This window comes from Thalassophryne amazonica, chromosome 5 (genome assembly GCF_902500255.1).
Source record: "Thalassophryne amazonica chromosome 5, fThaAma1.1, whole genome shotgun sequence".
In the NCBI taxonomy this organism is placed as follows: Eukaryota; Metazoa; Chordata; class Actinopteri; order Batrachoidiformes; family Batrachoididae; genus Thalassophryne; species Thalassophryne amazonica.
Window position 1 is genome coordinate 101,146,016 of NC_047107.1, and position 17,890 is coordinate 101,163,905.

The window sequence follows — 17,890 nt, forward strand, 5'->3', positions numbered from 1 at the left end:
ACCATTCTGGATAAGTATGCAATTATTGCGTTGTGTTGTGGAATCTGGATCCAGGTAAAGTTCAGGTCACAATGTGAATCATATATGTTGTGTGGGCCGCTGAAGAGGAGGTACTGCTGGCCCACCACCACCAGAGGGCGCCCTGCTTGGAGTGCGGGCTCCAAGCACGAGAGGGCGCCAGACCCAGAAGAAGTGACAGCTGTCACTCATCCTCTGCACCAGCTGTCACTCGTTCATCATCATCACCATAAAAGCCGGACTGCAACTCCACCTCCCCGCCGAGAAATCGACTACCATTACCAAGGTAATTTCTCTGCTGACTAACACTGTGTGTGTAATAACTTGAACTTCTATTGCAGCCGTTTTCCTGGAGTGTTGCCTTATCTAGAGGATTGGCGTTTGGTGTGACAGCGACGGCTTCGCCTCACACCCCATCTCAGATAAGTGGTTGTCCAGGAGCTGCACGAGTGTGTGTGATTTGGAGGTGGAGGTGCTCCCTCCTAACTGTGTTCGGACTGAGAATTACTGAGTGTGCGGACTCACACTCACTCATCATATTTCTGCTTTCTACCAGCAGTACCAGGGTCGACAGCCGAAGACAGAGGCCACATGGGGATTCGGGACTTGGCGGCTCCGGTGTTCTTCAGACCGTTGGTGGTGGAAGCCGTGTGGGACGCGGCTTCTCTCTCGTCGGGGGTCTCCTATCTTCGAGCCTGCCCACACGTCACCTGGAGTTACATTAACTGTGCAAATTACTGTACGTTTCGTTGTGTATTATCACAACATTAAATTGTTACCTTTTTGGCTTATTCATTGTCCGTTCATTTGCGCCCCCTGTTGTTGGGAAGGTGTCGTAGCACGGACCCACAATATATCTGCTATTTTGAGTCCTCTTCAACCCTTGGTGGATGTCAGAAATCTCAGCTTGCTCTTGTTTCTAGTGTTTTGCCATTCATGATTTCTGGTTGCCGAACCTTGTATCCTATTGATTATTTAGATTTTGCTTGCCATTTTACTTGTGATTGTTTCTCATGTTTTTGGACCATTCTCTGCCTCCGTGGCCTCTCGCCTGCTAATCCCTTCATGGACATGTCACCAGTTTCAATCAATTCAAAATCAACTTTATTAATTTGTATAGCGCCAATTCACAACAGGGTATTCAAGGCGCTTCACACAACACTATTCAAAAACAGAACAAAATGAATTAAAAGATCAAAAGGCAAAATAAAAGAATAAAAACATAAAAGAGTAAAAAGAAAAAAACCCCACAATATACTAACGATAAGAATGGGAAAACAGATGGGTCTTAAGTCTAGACTTAATAGTCTCTTCACAGAATCCGACTGCCTTATTTGCACAGGGAGATCATTCCATAAAGCAGAGATACCTGCTTTATGGAATGCGATATCTGCTTTATTGGTTTCCTATCTCACAGAGATAGGAAACCAATGAAGGGATGCCAAAATGTCTGTAATATGGTCAAACTTTCTGCTTCGTGTCAAAAGTCTGGCAGCAGCATTTTGAACCATTTGAAGACCCCCAATGCTGGACTGTGGTAAACCAGAAAATAGAGCATTGCAATAGTCCAATCTACATAGAAGAGATAAATGCATGTATCAGATGTTGTGTTAATAGATCCTATAGGAGACCGGATGGGATGATGCCCCTAGTGGACGGGGGTGTGAAATAAAGTCATACTTTATGAGACATATTGGTGAACCTCGCACCGTGATTATTTATGAGTCAGACCCACTTAACTCCACATGGTGTCAGAAGACATTTCTTATTCATGTTGGCTAGACATGAGATGTGTTTTCATTGGGATAACTGGTGAGAACTCACAGAAATATTTGCTAGCTTGACAGTTTGGAGTTTAGCTAGCCAACTAGGTAGCGAAGCTAATGTGCCAAAAAGTAGCTAGTGAGCTAACGTGCTTCAAAAAAAAGTTTGCTGGGGAAAAGGTGCAGACATGGAGTGGTTCCAAGTTCCCCCACCACCCAAGTTTGACTTCACAAAGCCAGAGGAGTGGCCCAAGTGGATTTGCAGGTTTGAGAGGTTCAGCATTACATCTGGTCTAGAATTACAGCCAGATGAGAACCAGCTGAACACTCTAATATATACTATGGGTGATGAGATGGAGGATATTGTGACTTCACTTCGTTTGACGGAGGAAGAGGCAAGCCAGTACCACACTATCAAAGAGAAGCTCGAGGGACATTTTGTTGTGAGGAGAAATATTATTTTTGAACGAGCGAAATTCAACCAGAGACAACAGGAACAGGGCAAGACTGTGGACAGTTTTATCACAGCACTTTATTGCTTATCAGAGCATTGTGGCTATGGACAGCTGCACGACGAAATTGTTCGGGACAGACTGGTGGTAGGCTTGCGTGACAAAAAAACTGTCGGAGCAACTTCAACTGGACACAGAGATGATGCTGGAGAGAGCGGTGACCCGTGTGCGCCAGAGTGAATGTGTAAAAAAAACAACGATTCTCCAGCCTATCGAGTAAGATATGATGATCCACAGTATCAAATGCAGCACTAAGATCTAACAGCACCAAAATCGTAGCGATGTCCGAGTCCATTGCTCGTAGAAGGTCATTCACTACTTTATTAAGCACTGCCTCTGGAGTCGCTGATATCAAACTTTTATTTTGCTCTAAAATTTTGGAACCACTTTTTCCAAAATTTTAGAGCAAAATGAAAGATTTGATATCAGCCTCTAATTTTTCAATACACCAGGGTCAAGATTAGATTTCTTAAGTAACGGTTTTATCACTGCAGATTTGAAACATTTAGGAACAGATCCAGAGGTTAGTGAGAAATTAACAATTTCCAGCACAGTCGGCCCAAGAATGGGCTATAAGTCCTTAAACAGTTTTGTTGGTATAGGAACAAATAAGCAGGTTGTGCTTTTTGTAGACATCACAAGTTTTGGACTACTTTCCCGTGTATTGACCTTTGACCTCTGCCTGAGTGAGTCATTAAAAACCTGCTGAACTTCTTGGTGTTATCTCTGCATTGGGGTCTAAACCCATCCCCCAACTGTGACAAAGGGACAAAGCTGTAAGTTGATTTTTGGGTGTCAGACCCTTATTTTTGCTAAAAGTTAACATTCTCAACTGAACAAGCAGTCAAGATCTTGTCGCACGTTTGAGCAGCTTTTGTCACCATCTAGCAGGCGATATGACCATTTCAGGGCTTCTGTTATATTTCCAACTTGAAACCCAAAATTCAGTGTAAAAAAGACATTTCTAAATGTCAGAAATGCATGATTTTTATTTTATGTATTTATTGACTGCCCAGTATTAATGAATAAAAATTTCGATTTTGAAAATTTTACAGTTGTTGAGTTTTAGGATGCGGAAGGTTTTGCTGTATAGATGAACAGAATGTCTCTTGACAAACACAACTTTCAGCTGTGAATAAACAGCAGGTTGGTCATCATTTGCAATGTCCCAAACTTCCTGAAATGGAGCAACATTGTCTCCTCATCTCAGTGCGACACACAAGTAAAGTCTTGACTTACCCATCGTATTAGTGGCGAGGAAAAATCCCAAATCACATTTTGATTTTAAAGGAACCTCAAGTGGAATCGGGTGGGACTACTGGATTTATGAATGGTACCAGGTAATGGGTACCTGATTTGTAGGCATCCAATGTACGTGGAAGTAGATGAGATCTAAAGCCAGTGCTGAAAAGTTACTATATTAGTTACTTTATACAGTTACATTTTACACTTACTTTATACAGTTACTTCATTAGCTGCGGCCAACTTGTCGGCAGCTGCTGAATGTAACTAATAAAGTAACTACCAATCTAACTTGGTTATTTTTAAGACTGAGTAACTATTAGTAACTATTAGTTACTTTGCTGATTACTCAATCTTAAGAGTAACAAAGTTAGATTACTAGTTACCTTATTAGTTACATTATGTATCAGAAGTTGTCAGCAGCTCCTAAAGTAAATGCATAAAGCTGCTAATGAAGGAAGTGTATAAACTAACATAAAAAATATCTTTCAAAGTAACTGGCAACACTGAACATAGCTCACAGTTTTTAACTGAACATAAACATGCTATTTGTTTAGTAGGTGTCACTGACTTCTGCATGATTTTCTGACATGATTCATACAGTCATTTAATGACCAATTTTATCAGTCAACCTTCACCAGTTTCACAACAGTAAACAGTTTCCATAGCCAACTTAGGTAAAAACAAAAGAAAACAAAACATTGGATAGTTTAGTGATATAGTGATAGCCAAACTAGACAGGTTTCCGGTTTTCATGTAATCTAACAATCATGTTATATCCACTCATGTCTTTTGACTAATTATTTTTGCGTCAATTGTGTCAGGTTTTTTGGTACATTCTTATCGTTTCTGATCTGGGACTATTTTGCTGCTCAATTAATTTATTTATGTGTAAAAAAAAATACACAAAACTATTAAAGCACACATAATAGACAACAATAAAAAAAACAACTAAAAAACAACAGATTGAGTCAATGGTGGTGTTAAAATAATTGCTAAAGTTCGAATAAAGAAAAGAAAAATAACTTCCCATTTTGCTACATTAATTTAGTAAACGGGCAGGATTTATTTATTATTTATTAAAACAAACAAACAAACAAAAAAAGTAGTAACGTGTGAGTGTCGTGCACCTTTAAAAAATGTCCGGCGGAAGTAGACCGAGCACGGCCCTCGACGTCACAAACGCTTTTGTTTCTTGTTTTGTTTTTGATACTACGTTATCATCAGTGGCTCCTGTGCGTGTTACGGCCGTTTGTCTTACTGCACCGCGGTGTTACCTCAGTCTGTGGCGCCACCGTGAAGTGTTTTCTGCGACAGGATGGAAATGTTTTCAAGTCAGAGTTTGAGGAATTTCATCAACGAGCGACTGTGCGCCGTCGCGGATGAAATATTCGGCGTGTTTGAACAAACTCTGGTCGTTTTCGAGGAGGAGATCCTTCGTCAGCGCAGAGTGATCGATATGGTGTACAGACCCGACACAAACACAACAGGTTTGGACACAAACTACCACAAACTCCCATCATACGGTGGTCTTCCAAATCTGACGTCATATAGGTTATGTTGGGGGGAGGGAGGAGATCAAAGCGGCTACAGGGACGGCAGACTAACCCCCAAAACATGAATACTACAAATACATAATTCATTTTATTGTGTAAAATATTTGTATACATGATTGTATATAACGACACACCATAACACATCATAACATAATAAAAACAGCTATTAACATTTTAAAATCTGGTGTCATTCATTATATTGTAGTACAAATCATAATTTGCTTTAAAAATATCTATACTCGGGGATAAGACCACTTCAGGTGGCAAACTGTTCCAAATCATCATTGCTCGGTTACTAAAGAAATTTTTTGTCACATTCAGTCTAGATCTGTTAAGTTCCAAGCACAGTCCATGGCCTCTAAGGCCAGTATACCTTTCTTTTCAAAAAATACAGTGGGGTCAACATTCTCAAAGCCATGCAAAATTTTATATATTTCAATCAAATCACCTCGGCTTCGTCTGTCTTCAAGACTTGTGAGACCCAGTTGCAAGAGCCTATCCTCATAAGGCAATTTTTTAAAATTCTGGAACCAACTTAGTGGCCCTTCTCTGTACTTTCTCTAAAATATTTTTGTCTTTCTGCAAATATGATGACCATGCCTGCATACCTTTTAACTGATTTAAATCGTCTGATTTAAATCATACCAGCCCTGTTTATTTCCCCCATCTGCAATAAATTAATTCTAATGTTTACTTTAGTTCCCTTTAGTTCCCTTTACTTTAGTTCAATTGGCCTTAGTCGCCGAAAGAGCAGTGTGGCGGGAAAAGGATAGGTCCTTATAAATCAACACTCTTAGGTCTCTTTCTTCTGAAACCGCTTCTAATTGTTTTTCATTCATAAAATAATTGTAACATGGATTTTTTTTCTACCAATGTAGGAAAAAAAGCCCTTGTACTGCTTGCTTTAGAAAGCAGCTTTACTCCAGTTTGATAAGTATACCTTATCACATGTCTGTTTATGTATCATGCCCCTCATATCTGTATCAGCCTGAGTCCAAAGGACATGTAATAACATATTTATCACATATTACAACAAAATAAAGAACAAGAACCATATAATTATCAACTCCATTTAATAACAACTCATTTACTCACTACACCAACAACATTCATTCAACACTTGTGCTAATGAATAGCATAACACAGTAGGTCTGATCTATATAATCATCAAAATAGTTAATTATACTCATAAATCATGTAGAACAAATAATGTATGTAAATCATGTTGATATGTAAATTATGGAATGTTCTTATGTCTCTCTATAAAGTCATGAGTGTCCTCTTCACTAACGTCTTGGGGTCTCACAACTTCAGTATGAGACTCAAGTTGTAGAATTCTCCCTGCTAGGGAGACTAAAACTCTCTCACCTTAATCAGACATCTTGGTTGAATGAAATAATCAGGATCCTGCACTTGTCACCAGGGTAACACAAAATGGGGGTTTGTCATTGGTGGGGCTGAGAAATAATGGCTCCTGATTGGATGAAAAGTTGGGCAATACAAAGCCTGGTATTTTTAATGTCTTTTTGTTTTATCGTCCTGTTTTAATATTTGTATCACCCTGATTTTATTGCCACAGTTTCCAGGGCAGTAAAATTAAAGGGACAAGTGTATGATTTAGCAACCTTATTTTGTCTTGTATCTCATGATGGCTGGTTTATGAGTATAGGGCATATTTCTGTTGTAATATGTGATAATAAGCATTAATATTGGGTCATTTTGCTCTCAACCTGCCCTCTGTATTTATCTTTTATCAACACTGATTGCGCTGTATGTAGCACCCTGGCAGTTTCCTTAACTGATTAACTGAATTGATTTCCTGATTAACTACGTAACTCTCTCAGAAAGGGAGACAGAGCCCGTGTGTGTGTGTGTGTGTGTGTGTGTGTGTGTGTGTGTGTGTGTGTGTGTGTGTGTGTGTGTGTGTGTGTGTGTGTGTGTGTGTGTGTGTGTGTGTGGAAAGAAGGCCTCTGCCTTCTTTCTGTTGGCTGAGTAGAAGTCAAATGTTAATATTTAAATGGACCTTTTTAAATAGTGAAATTAACCGTGAGAGGAATATGTTGGAAACAGCTTCAAAGTGGGGATGGCGAGGCTTGGCTACTCCCATTAAAATGGCCACTGAATTATATTGACTGTTATATGTCAAATATAATTAAAATGAGGCACAGCCATGAATCTTTTAAGCCGTATTCTTACTCATTTGAAAGTTATTATATTTCATTTTCAGCTGCTTCCATGTCTTTTTTTTTTTTCTTTTAAGGCCCAGGATTCCACCTAAATGAAACTCATTTTAAGTCAATTCTATCAGTGTTCACCTGTAATTTTAATATACATGTGATTAAATATAAAATAAGTCAAACATACACATTGACTTGGGCAGCAATTTTTCTCCCACGCAGTTTCCCACTCTGTTGTAGTTGCAACAGTGTTGCACTTTTAAAAATTAAAATATATTTTTTTGGTAGTTGCCATGTTGAATTTAATATCAGGGTTCAATTTTTTTTTTTTTTTTTTTTTTTGCACATGCTTAACTCAGTTTAATTAACTAAGAGTAGGTTCACTCTAACTTACTTCAGCTGTTCTGCATCCAAAATGATTTAAATCAACTTTTCATTTTTATTTATTTCACTCTATGAGACTATACAAATAATATCATGAGTTATAATCTTTATTGACACGTTAAAACATAATGATGCACATACAATATGAAAATTCAATAAGGTATGTCTTCTATAATACAGTCCAATTCTAAGGTAGAACTCTACAAGTGTGTACTAAGGTATATCTAAATATCTAAAAAATAAAGTAGAATAGAGTAGAGTAGAGCCACTTAGGTGCCTGGTCTTGAGAACCAGGGATTTCATATTTTGGTGATGTTTTAAGTACTGATTTAAAACAAACAAACAAAAACATTTTGATGATTTAAATTTATTTATTTATTTATAATCTTTTAACTGATTTAAATCGGCTAAATCGGAGTGTTGAATTCTAATCTTGGATTTGTGCTTTTGCTTTTCCCTTTAGAGTTCCCACAACCACATCCCTGTACGCGGGATGGTTTTTTGGAGAAATATCAACAGAGTAACCAGGAGAGAAGCTTCAGCCCGGGCCAAGAAGACAGGGAGCCTCCTCAGATTAAAGAGGAAGAGCAGGAGCTGATCACCAGCCAGGAGGATGAGCCGCTGATACTGAAGAAGGAGGATCACGCAGCCAACGTGACTCCTCTTTCCTCTGAGGAAAGTGGCAGCAGCGAAGATCGGACTTTGCGTTTAGATTCTAATCAAACTATGATAGCAGAAGAGAAACTGTCTCAGCCGCCAGCTGAAGCCTTGCCCGAATGGATGCAGAGTGACTCTGATCGAGAGGCCGCCATGGCATCCGAACCGAGAGTGGACCACAGCCCGTATGTTCGAAGCTGCAAGAAAGTGCACGCTAGAGTTCAGATGGCAGAGAAGTCTTACAGCTGTGTGTACTGCAAAAAGGACTTCAGGTGCAGCTCCTCTTTGAAAAGACATCTGCGAGTGCACACAGGGGAGAAGCCTTACGAGTGCTTCATGTGTGGTAAACGTTTCAACGTCAGCACGACTCTGAAAGTGCATTACAGGATCCACACGGGGGAAAAGCCTTACAAATGCAAACACTGTGACAAAGCTTTCACCACCTGCTCAAACCTGAAGAAGCATGTGGCTCTCCATACTGGAACGAAATAGACCGAGCAGCATTTAAAAGACAAAAACTTAATTAAAGCCACAATATGGGTTATTTAGAGAATGTGGTGGTTTTTTTTTTTTCTTCTGTAGTAGGACATAAAATTATGGACAGCACTTAATAAATTTAAATAAAAGGCACACATTTTAAAATTTGCATGGTTTTTCTCTTTTTTTTTTTTTGACAGTTGTGTGTGTTTTATGATGAAAAAATCCTCAGAATTCTGGATTTCAGGGACCAAATAAGTCCTTGCACACATTGCGTAGTTACTGACTCATATCTCAAATACAAGTTAGAGTTAAGCAGAATAGTATACAAGTTGGACTTAATTAAATTCATAGAGATAACTGACATCAAAAGTCTTGTGATTTTTGTCATTCTGCGATTTTTCCCCCCCCCCCCCCCCCCCCTCCAAGTACTGCTCTTTGCACACAAATCTTATGTAAAAACAATGTTACCTCAACTGCTGCTGAGGCTGGAACTGTACCAAATGTGCTTTGCATATTGTGACCCCCAACAGAACGATTAGCAATCCTTGCTGGATTCATACAGCTTAAGAGTCTCCATCATTAATTGGGGGAATGAATTAGCAAACATGGCCTAATGTCCTGTGACAATACAACAGTGTCTGGTAGAGGTACAGTCCAAATCCAGAAATCTGGTCATGTATGTTAAATCCATGTCCAGTGAAATCACAAACCCAGAAGATTGGAGTCCAAAGACATTCCAGAAAGGGCCGAGAGGGTTCAGGTTTTCTTTGCAGCCACTGACTTCAGCAGGTGATTTCACTGATCACTTTGAGCAGAATTAATGAGTTCTTCAGTGAAATCACTGAAGAATTGGTAATGGAGAAGTAGCTGGCAAAAGCAGCTCTGAAATCTACAGATCAATATTCCACTTAAGATAATCTGAAGACAGAAATTAAAGTATGGCAAAAGCCATGGGATAGGGAATCGAAAGGTTGGTTTTTATAACTATATATATATATATATATATATAATAGTGGTATGTTTACCACTGTGTTACATCACCTTTCCTTCTAACAACACTCAGTAAGCATTTGGGAACTGAGGACACTAATTGTTGAAGCTTTGTAGGTAGAATTCTTTCCCATTCTTGATGTACGACTTCAGTTGTTCAACAGTCCGGGGTCTCTTGTCGTATTTTGCGCTTCATAATGTGCCACATATTTTCAATGGGCAACAGGTCTCGACTGCAGGCAGGCCAGTCTAGTTACCGCACTCTTTTACTATGAAGCCACGCTCTTGTAACGTGCAGAATGTGGCTTGGTATTGTCTTGCTGAAATAAGCAGGGACGTCCCTGAAAAAGACGTTGCTTGGATGGCAGCATGTATTGCTCCAAAACCTGGATGTACCTTTCAGCATTGATGGTGCCATGTGTAAGTTGCCTATGCCATGGGCACTAACACACCCCATACCATCACAGATGCTGACTTTTGAACTTTGCGCTGGTAACAATCTGGATGGTCTTTTTCCTCTTTTGTCCGGAAGACACGACGTCCATGATTTCCAAAAACAATTTGAAATGTAGACTCATTCAGACCACAGCATACTTTTCCAGTTTGCGTCTGTCTATTTCAAATGAGCTTGGGTCCAGAGAAGGTGGTGGCATTTCTGGATGTTGTTGATGTATGGCTTTCACTTTGCATGGTAGAGTTTTAACTTGCACTTGTAGATGTAGTGATGAACTGTGTTAGCTGACAATGGTTTTCTGAAGTGTTCCTGAGCCCATGCGGTGAGATGCTTTACACAATGATGCTGGTTTTTTAATGCAGTGCTGCCTGAGGGATCGAAGGTCATGGGCATTCAATGTTGGTTTTTGGCCTTGCCGCTTACGTGTAGAAAGTTCTCCAGATTCTTTGAATCTTCTGATTATATTATCGACTGTAGATGATGGAATCCCTAAATTCCTTGCAATTGCATGTTGAGAAACATTGTTCTTAAACTGTTGGACTATTTTTTTCATGCAGTTGTTCACAAAGTGGTGATCTTCGCCCCATCTTTGCTTGTGAACGGCTGAGCCTTTTGGGGATGCTCCTTTTATACCCAATCATGACACTCACAATTAGTGTCCTCACTTCCCAAATGCTTATTGAGTGTTGTTAGAAGGAAAAGGTGATGTAACACAGTGGTAAACATACCACTGCCCCAGCTTTTTTGCAGGCATCCATTTCAAAATGAGCAAATATTTCCACAAAACAATAAAGTTTATCAGTTTGAACATTAAATATCTTGTCATTGTGTTGTATTCAATTGAATATAGGTTGAAGAGGATTTCTGTTTTTATTTACATTTTACACAGTGTCCCAACTTGATTAGAATTGGGGTTGTAGAAGTAATCACATGACTACATGAAGGCCACACAGGTTTAAATGATACTCTCAGCATCACTGGAAAACATGAAACCGGTCAGTGTTTGAGATGCAGCAGAAGGGGGACAGTTGAGCACGTGTTACTGGAGTGCCAAACCTGCAGTGCATTTAGAAAGTATTCACAGAGCTTAATTTTTTTTTTTTTTTTAATTTTACAGCCTTATTCCAAAATTAATGAAATTAATTTTTTTCCACTAGCGTCAAGATTAGGTTTCTTAAGTAATGGTTTAATCATTCCAGATTTGAAATATTTAGGAACAGATCCATAAGTAAATGAAAGAGGAATAATTTCCAGCACAGTCGGCCCAAGAGTGGGCCACAGGTCCTTAAACAGTTTTGTTGGGATAGGATCAAATAAACAGGTTGTGCTTTTTGTTGACGTTGAGTTTCTAGAAATCTAGAAATACCTCAGTAATGGCGCCCACCTGAATAGCAGGGTGTAGTGGCTGGGTTAAGGCATGCTGGGATATGTTTAACCTGATGTCTTCTATTTTCTTCTCAAAGTAATCCCGGAAATCTTGTGCTGTAAAAGAAGAGCGAACTACAGGTGGTTTTCCATGAATAAGTGTTGCCATCATGCTTTTTTGTGCGCTACAGTTTGTATGTGTAAAGAATGCTGATATGAGATTTTAAACATAACTGCTGCTAATCAAACGGTGAATAAGTGGCTCTGAAGAGTTTATATGTTTGTAAATCTGATTGTGATGAAGTCAGTGCCTCACCAGCCATCAACCTCACCACATGTCACTGTGCCCCACAGTTAGATTGTGAAAAGAAGGGAGAAAAAGACTGCTCAAGTGTGTTAGATGAGGTGGAACCCAGGATAAAAAAATGGTGATTGGAGCAATCACTGGCCACCAATTGTGGCCAACGGGATCAATGGTGTTGTTTTTCCAACCCTTAAAACTGTAGTGTAGGAATATATTCTTGAATTTTATGATTATTTACATTATTACACTAATGACATTATTACACTAATGACTAATCTGCAGCACAGTGGCTTAGTGGTTAGCACTGTTGCCTCACAGTGAGAAGGTCATGGGTTTGATTCCCACCTGTGGCCTTTCTGCGTGGAGTTTGTGTATTCTCCCCGTGTTTGCGTAGGTTCTCTCTGGGTGCTCCAGCTTCCTCCCACATCCAAAATACACGTGGGTTAGGTGGATTGGTGGTTAGGTGCGGGTGTGAATGTGTTTGTCTATATGCGGCCCTGCGACAGACTGGCGTCCTGTCCCTTGCGCTCTATGACTGCTGGGATAGGCTCCAGCCCCCCATGACCCTTATTTGGATTAAGCACTTGAAGCTGAGTGTGCGTGTGTGTGTGTGTGAGACTAAATCTGAGACACAATTAGGGAAAAGTTCTTGCATAATTCCTGTTATTGTACTCTTGGAGGACACCTGCTGGAGAGATTGATGTAGTGCAGAGAATTAATGTGCAAAGACAAAGCACCAAAATTTAATCGATTGTTCCTTAAAATAAAATTTATTCATGCTGCAATTTTTGTCAAAGTTTTCTTACTTAAGACATTTTGCTGCCACAAATCCAACTACAACACAAACACCAGCAAAAACACACCAACGGTTTTTAGTGGCCGCCAAGTCTGAGCAGAAACGCTCCTTTTGTGCTTTCATCTCCGTTTTCAAGATCTCCTCCTTCATGTCCAGCTCCTTCTGGAAGTTGGACTGTTTTTCTTCCAAGATTTTTTGGAAGTGAGCTTCTTGAATATCCATCATTTTATGGAAGCTGATGTTGTTTTCCTTCAGCTTCCGTTTGAACTCTGCTTCCATGCTGTCCATCATGTGACAGAAGTTGGCATAATTTTCCTCCAGCTTCCTTCCTAATTCTGCTTCCTTGCTGTCCAGCATTTTGTGGAAGCTGGTGTCCTTTTCCTCCTGCATTTTTAAATATTCAGCCTCCTTTCTGTCCATCATCTCCTGGACCTTGATGTCCTTTTCCTCCATCTCTTGCTGGAAGCTGGTGTGTTTGTCTTCCAACATTTGGATCATTCTGTCCTTTTCTTTGAGTTTCTTCTCAAATGCAGCCTGTTTAAATTCGTCCTCCCTTCTGTGACTGGCAGCGAGCACCTCGAGAAGTCGCAGCTGCTTGGCTTCAGTGTCTTTTTGAAACTTGGTGCTCGATGAATCGTCATCAGGAATCTGTGTCTCCAGAGACTCTGGTCCTTCAGTCTCAGAGTCTGAGTCCAGCAGATTGGGGGGCTACAAACACAACAAGAGACAATCAATTAGCATCATGCATTCATTATGAAGTGTTTATTTTCAGCAGACCAATCAGCTGCACTGAAACAAAAACAGTCTGCAGAGCTTCTTTGCAGTCGATGTTGATTTTCCCAAAGTGTTGGATTCAGTTGATCGGACTGATCTCTGGGACGTCCTGAGAATTCATGGGATCCCTAAGAAGTTACTGAACATCATAGTCAGACAAAACACAGATACTGTGAGTGCTGCACGGAGCCGAGGCAGAGACACACCGATCCAAGACAGCAAAACCACATGAGAATTAGTCACTACTTAGAATTATTTGAGTGGCAATAAATAGTTTGAATGAGTTGAATTAGTTAAAATGACTGTAAAATACTTCAAACTATATTGTTTAATAAACTGAATGCAAATCAGCCAATTCCCAAGTTTGAATTATTTGAGTTCACGAAATGTTTCAATATTCATCATTTTCTTCAAACGGTTTGAGTTGAACTCTCTCATCAGGTTTTATAGTGAAAATATGAACACATGAATAAAACATACGAGCCAAGAAAGACAGAACGAGGAATCACAGTGTCAAAATGAGAAAAACTTACTGGTTTTAGGACTTTACGAGGCATCCTCACCGACTGAGTTTGAATTGTTATTTCAAAGTGTTGTTTAAGTTCTCCTCTTTGAAGGTTTGTTTTCTTCAGTCTGATGTTTGTGTTCACTGCTGTGTTCAGACTAAACTGAACTGTTCACACAGACGTCTCATTTCTTGTGAGCACTGAGCTTTGTGACGTTTGAGCTACTATGAACTTGAGCTTGAATAACCTTTAACAGTCTTTATGACGTCATCAGGTTGGCTCCATTTCATTATTATGTATCTCCTTATCCATGATCTGATACATGAATTAAATTTACTGAAATAGAAAATTCTCACTGAAATACTTCTGTCTCAATTTTGTGTGGAACTGATGTTTTTTTTTTTTTTTTTTGTGAAATTTGCTTCATAACTAAATTAAATTCTTCATGTGAAGTCTTCAGCCTTTTAATTATTATTAATGATTTATTTTCGATCATTTTCAGACCAGGATCATCTTGTGTTTTTAGTGTCTCCCTGAAGGACAGTGTCCCAAACACATCTGGCTGTGAAGATCTAGACCATTTGTGCTTTTAATGTCAACACATTAAATATTTTGAATTTGTTGCAGTAACGTTATAAATGACTGTAAAATAGTGCAAACTGTTTTGTTTCAGGAACTTAAATGTAATTAAACTCAAACCAGGCAAGCTTATTTTAATTCAAATAATTTTCAAAGTTTGAGTTATTAAATTAATTAAATGGTTTAATACAGTGGTTCCCAATGTGTGGGCTGTCGCTCCCTCGTGGGTAGCGATGGTACTGTTGATGAACAACATGTTCTTAAATTTTACATGAATGAAATTAAAAATGATTTGATTTTCAATTTTGTTATAATGTTTGAAATATTTTAATATTTTAATAATGGAATCACATTTAACACAATGAAGCCATGAGATTTACATTATGTGTAATGTTTCATTTAGTCGACCGAGTTTATCATATTGCGCATATATGAAAATATTTAATCTTCGCTCTCGTGTCGATCAGAATTGTGTTTAAAGATTTTGGTTTGGCCTCCAAACAGTTTTCTGATTTCATAGTGGACACATGTATCCTTCATTTTTGGAATGTCTGGTTTAATATAATTTTCTTCAAATGGATTGAATTGAACTATGAGGAGCAACTGAGAAGATCTGAACCGGACCCAGAAATATTTGTTTCTCAGTGTGCAAAAGTTGGAGAACCACACCCAACTTTTTCTGGTTCAGGCTCAAAACTTTTCAGTCACCCCCTCGTCTCTCATCAGGTTTTAGAGTGAAAATATGAACGTGTGAATAAAACATACAAGCCAAGAAAGACAGAACAAGGAATCACAGAGTCAAAATGAGAAAAACGTACTGGTTTTAGGACTTTACGAGGCATCCTCACTGACTGAGTTTGAATTATTTCAAAGTGTTGTTTAATTTCTCCTCTTTGAAGGTTTGTTTTCTTCAGTCTGATGTTTGTGTTCACTGCTGTGTTCAGTCTAAACTGAACTGTTCACACAGACATCTCATTTCTTGTGAGCACTGAGCTTTGTGACGTTTGAGCTACTATGAACTTGAATAACCTTTAACAGTCTTTATGACGCCATCAGGTTGGCTCCATTTCATTATTATGTATCTCCTTGTCCATGATCTGATCCAATATGAATTAAGTTTACTGAAATTGAAAATAAATAATTAATAATAACTAAAAGGCTGAAGAATTCACATGAAGAATTTTTCTTACAAAACAAATTTCACAATAAAAATTTATCAGCCTTTTAGTTATTATCAATTATTTATTTTCAGACCAGGATCATCTTGTGTTTTTAGTGTCTCACTGAAGGACAGTGTCCCAAACACATCTGGCTGTGAAGATTTTGGCCATTAGTGCTTTTAATTTCAACACATTAAATATTTTGAATTTGTTACAGGAATGTTATAAATGACTGTAAAATACTGCAAACTGTTTAACGAACTGAAATGTAATTAAACTCAAATCAGGAAAGCTTATTTTAATTCAAGTAATTTTCAAAATTTGTGTTATTGTATTAATTTAATAGTTTAATACAGTGGCTCCCAAAGTGTGGGCTGTCGCCCCGTGGTGGGTAGCGATGGTACTGTTGATGAGCCTCATGTAGTTATTAAATTTAAAATAAATGAAATTAAAAATTATTTGATTTTCAATTTTGTTGTAATGTTTGAAATATTTGAATATTTTAATAATGGAATCACATTTAACAAAATAAAGCCATGAGATTTACATTATGTTTCATTTAGTGGGCCGAGTTTATCATATTGCACATATATGAAAATATTTAATCTTCGCTCTCGTGTCGATCAGAATTGTGTTTAAAGATTTTGGTTTGGCCTCCAAACAATTTTCTGATTTCATAGTGGACACATGTATACTTCATTTTTGGAATGTCTATGAGGAGCAACTGAGAAGCTCTGAACCCAGAAATGTTTGTTTTTCAGAGTGCAAAACTTTTTCAGGGTCAGGCTCAAAACTTTTCAGTCACCCCTCATATCATATAAGGTTTTATAGTGAAACTATGAACACATGAATAAAACATACAAGCCAAGAAAGACAGAACGAGGAATCACAGAGTCAAAATGAGAAAAACTTACTGGTTTTAGGACTTTACGAGGCATCCTCACCGACTGAGTTTGAATTGTTATTTCAAAGTGTTGTTTAAGTTCTCCTCTTTGAAGGTTTGTTTTCTTCAGTCTGATGTTTGTGTTCACTGCTGTGTTCAGACTAAACTGAACTGTTCACACAGACATCTCATTTCTTGTGAGCATTGAGCTTTGTGATGTTTGAGCAACTATGAAATTTTATAACCTTTAACAGTCTTTATGACGTCATCAGGTTGGCTCCATTCCATTATTATGTATCTCCTTATCCATGATCAGATCCAATATGAATTAAGTTTACTGAAATAGAAAATTCTCACTGAAATATTTCTGTGTCTAAATTTTGTTTGGAACTAATGACTTTTTTGTGAAATTTGTTTCATAATTAAATTAAATTCTTCATGTGAAGTCTTCAGCCTTTTAATTATTATTAATTATTTATTTTCGATCATTTTCAGACCAGGATCATCTTGTGTTTTTAGTGTCTCCCTGAAGGACAGTGTCCCAAACACATCTGGCTGTGAAGATCTTGACCATTAGTGCTTTTAATGTCAACACATTAAATATTTTGAATTTGTTGCAGTAACGTTATAAATGACTGTAAATTACTGCAAACAGTTTTGTTTAATGAACTGAAAGGTAATTAAACTCAAATCAGGCAAGCTTATTTTAATTCAAATAATTTTCAAAATTTGAGTTATCTAATTAATTAAATGGTTTAATACAGTGGTTCCCAAAGTGTGGGTTGTCACCCCCCTTGTGGGTAGCGATGGTACTGTTGATGAGACACATGTAGTTATTAAATTTAAAATAAATGAAATTAAAAAATATTAGATTTTCAATTTTGTTGTAATGTTTGAAATATTTTAATAATGGAATCACATTTAACAAAATAAAGCCATGAGATTTACATTATGTGTAATGTTTCATTTAGTCGACTCAACAAAAATATAAACGCAACACTTTTGGTTTTGCTCCTATTTTGTATGAGATGAACTCAAAGATCTAAAACGTTTTCCACATACACAATATCACCATTTCCCTCAAATATTGTTCACAAACCAGTCTAAATCTGTGATAGTGAGCACTTCTCCTTTGCTGAGATAATCCATCCCACCTTACAGGTGTGCCATATCAAGATGCTGATTAGACACCATGATTAGTGCACAGGTGTGCCTTAGACTGTCCACAATAAAATGCCACTCTAAAAGGTGCAGTTTTATCACACAGCACAATGCCACAGATGTCGCAAG

At 38.1% G+C, this 17,890-nt stretch overlaps 1 protein-coding gene across 1 annotated transcript; it reads left to right on the top strand.

The window, feature by feature from the left end:
- The first annotated feature begins 4,686 nt into the window (after window positions 1–4,686).
- LOC117511036 (zinc finger protein 250-like) lies at window positions 4,687–8,955 on the top strand. The gene is made up of 2 exons (XM_034170980.1): window positions 4,687–5,025; window positions 8,116–8,955. Exons 1-2 carry the CDS (start codon window positions 4,854–4,856, stop codon window positions 8,799–8,801), a joined length of 858 nt encoding a protein of 285 aa, XP_034026871.1. The 5' UTR covers window positions 4,687–4,853; the 3' UTR covers window positions 8,802–8,955.
- Window positions 8,956–17,890: the final 8,935 nt, after the last annotated feature.

What these genes read in the sequence shown, in the direction of transcription:
- LOC117511036 (XM_034170980.1), top strand. Translation starts at nt 4,854, where the DNA reads ATGGAAATGTTTTCAAGTCAGAGTTTGAGGAATTTCATCAACGAGCGA. An exon ending in ACCCGACACAAACACAACAG is followed by an intron (nt 5,026 to 8,115) that starts GTTTGGACACAA and finishes TTTTCCCTTTAG; the next exon opens with AGTTCCCACAACCACATCCC.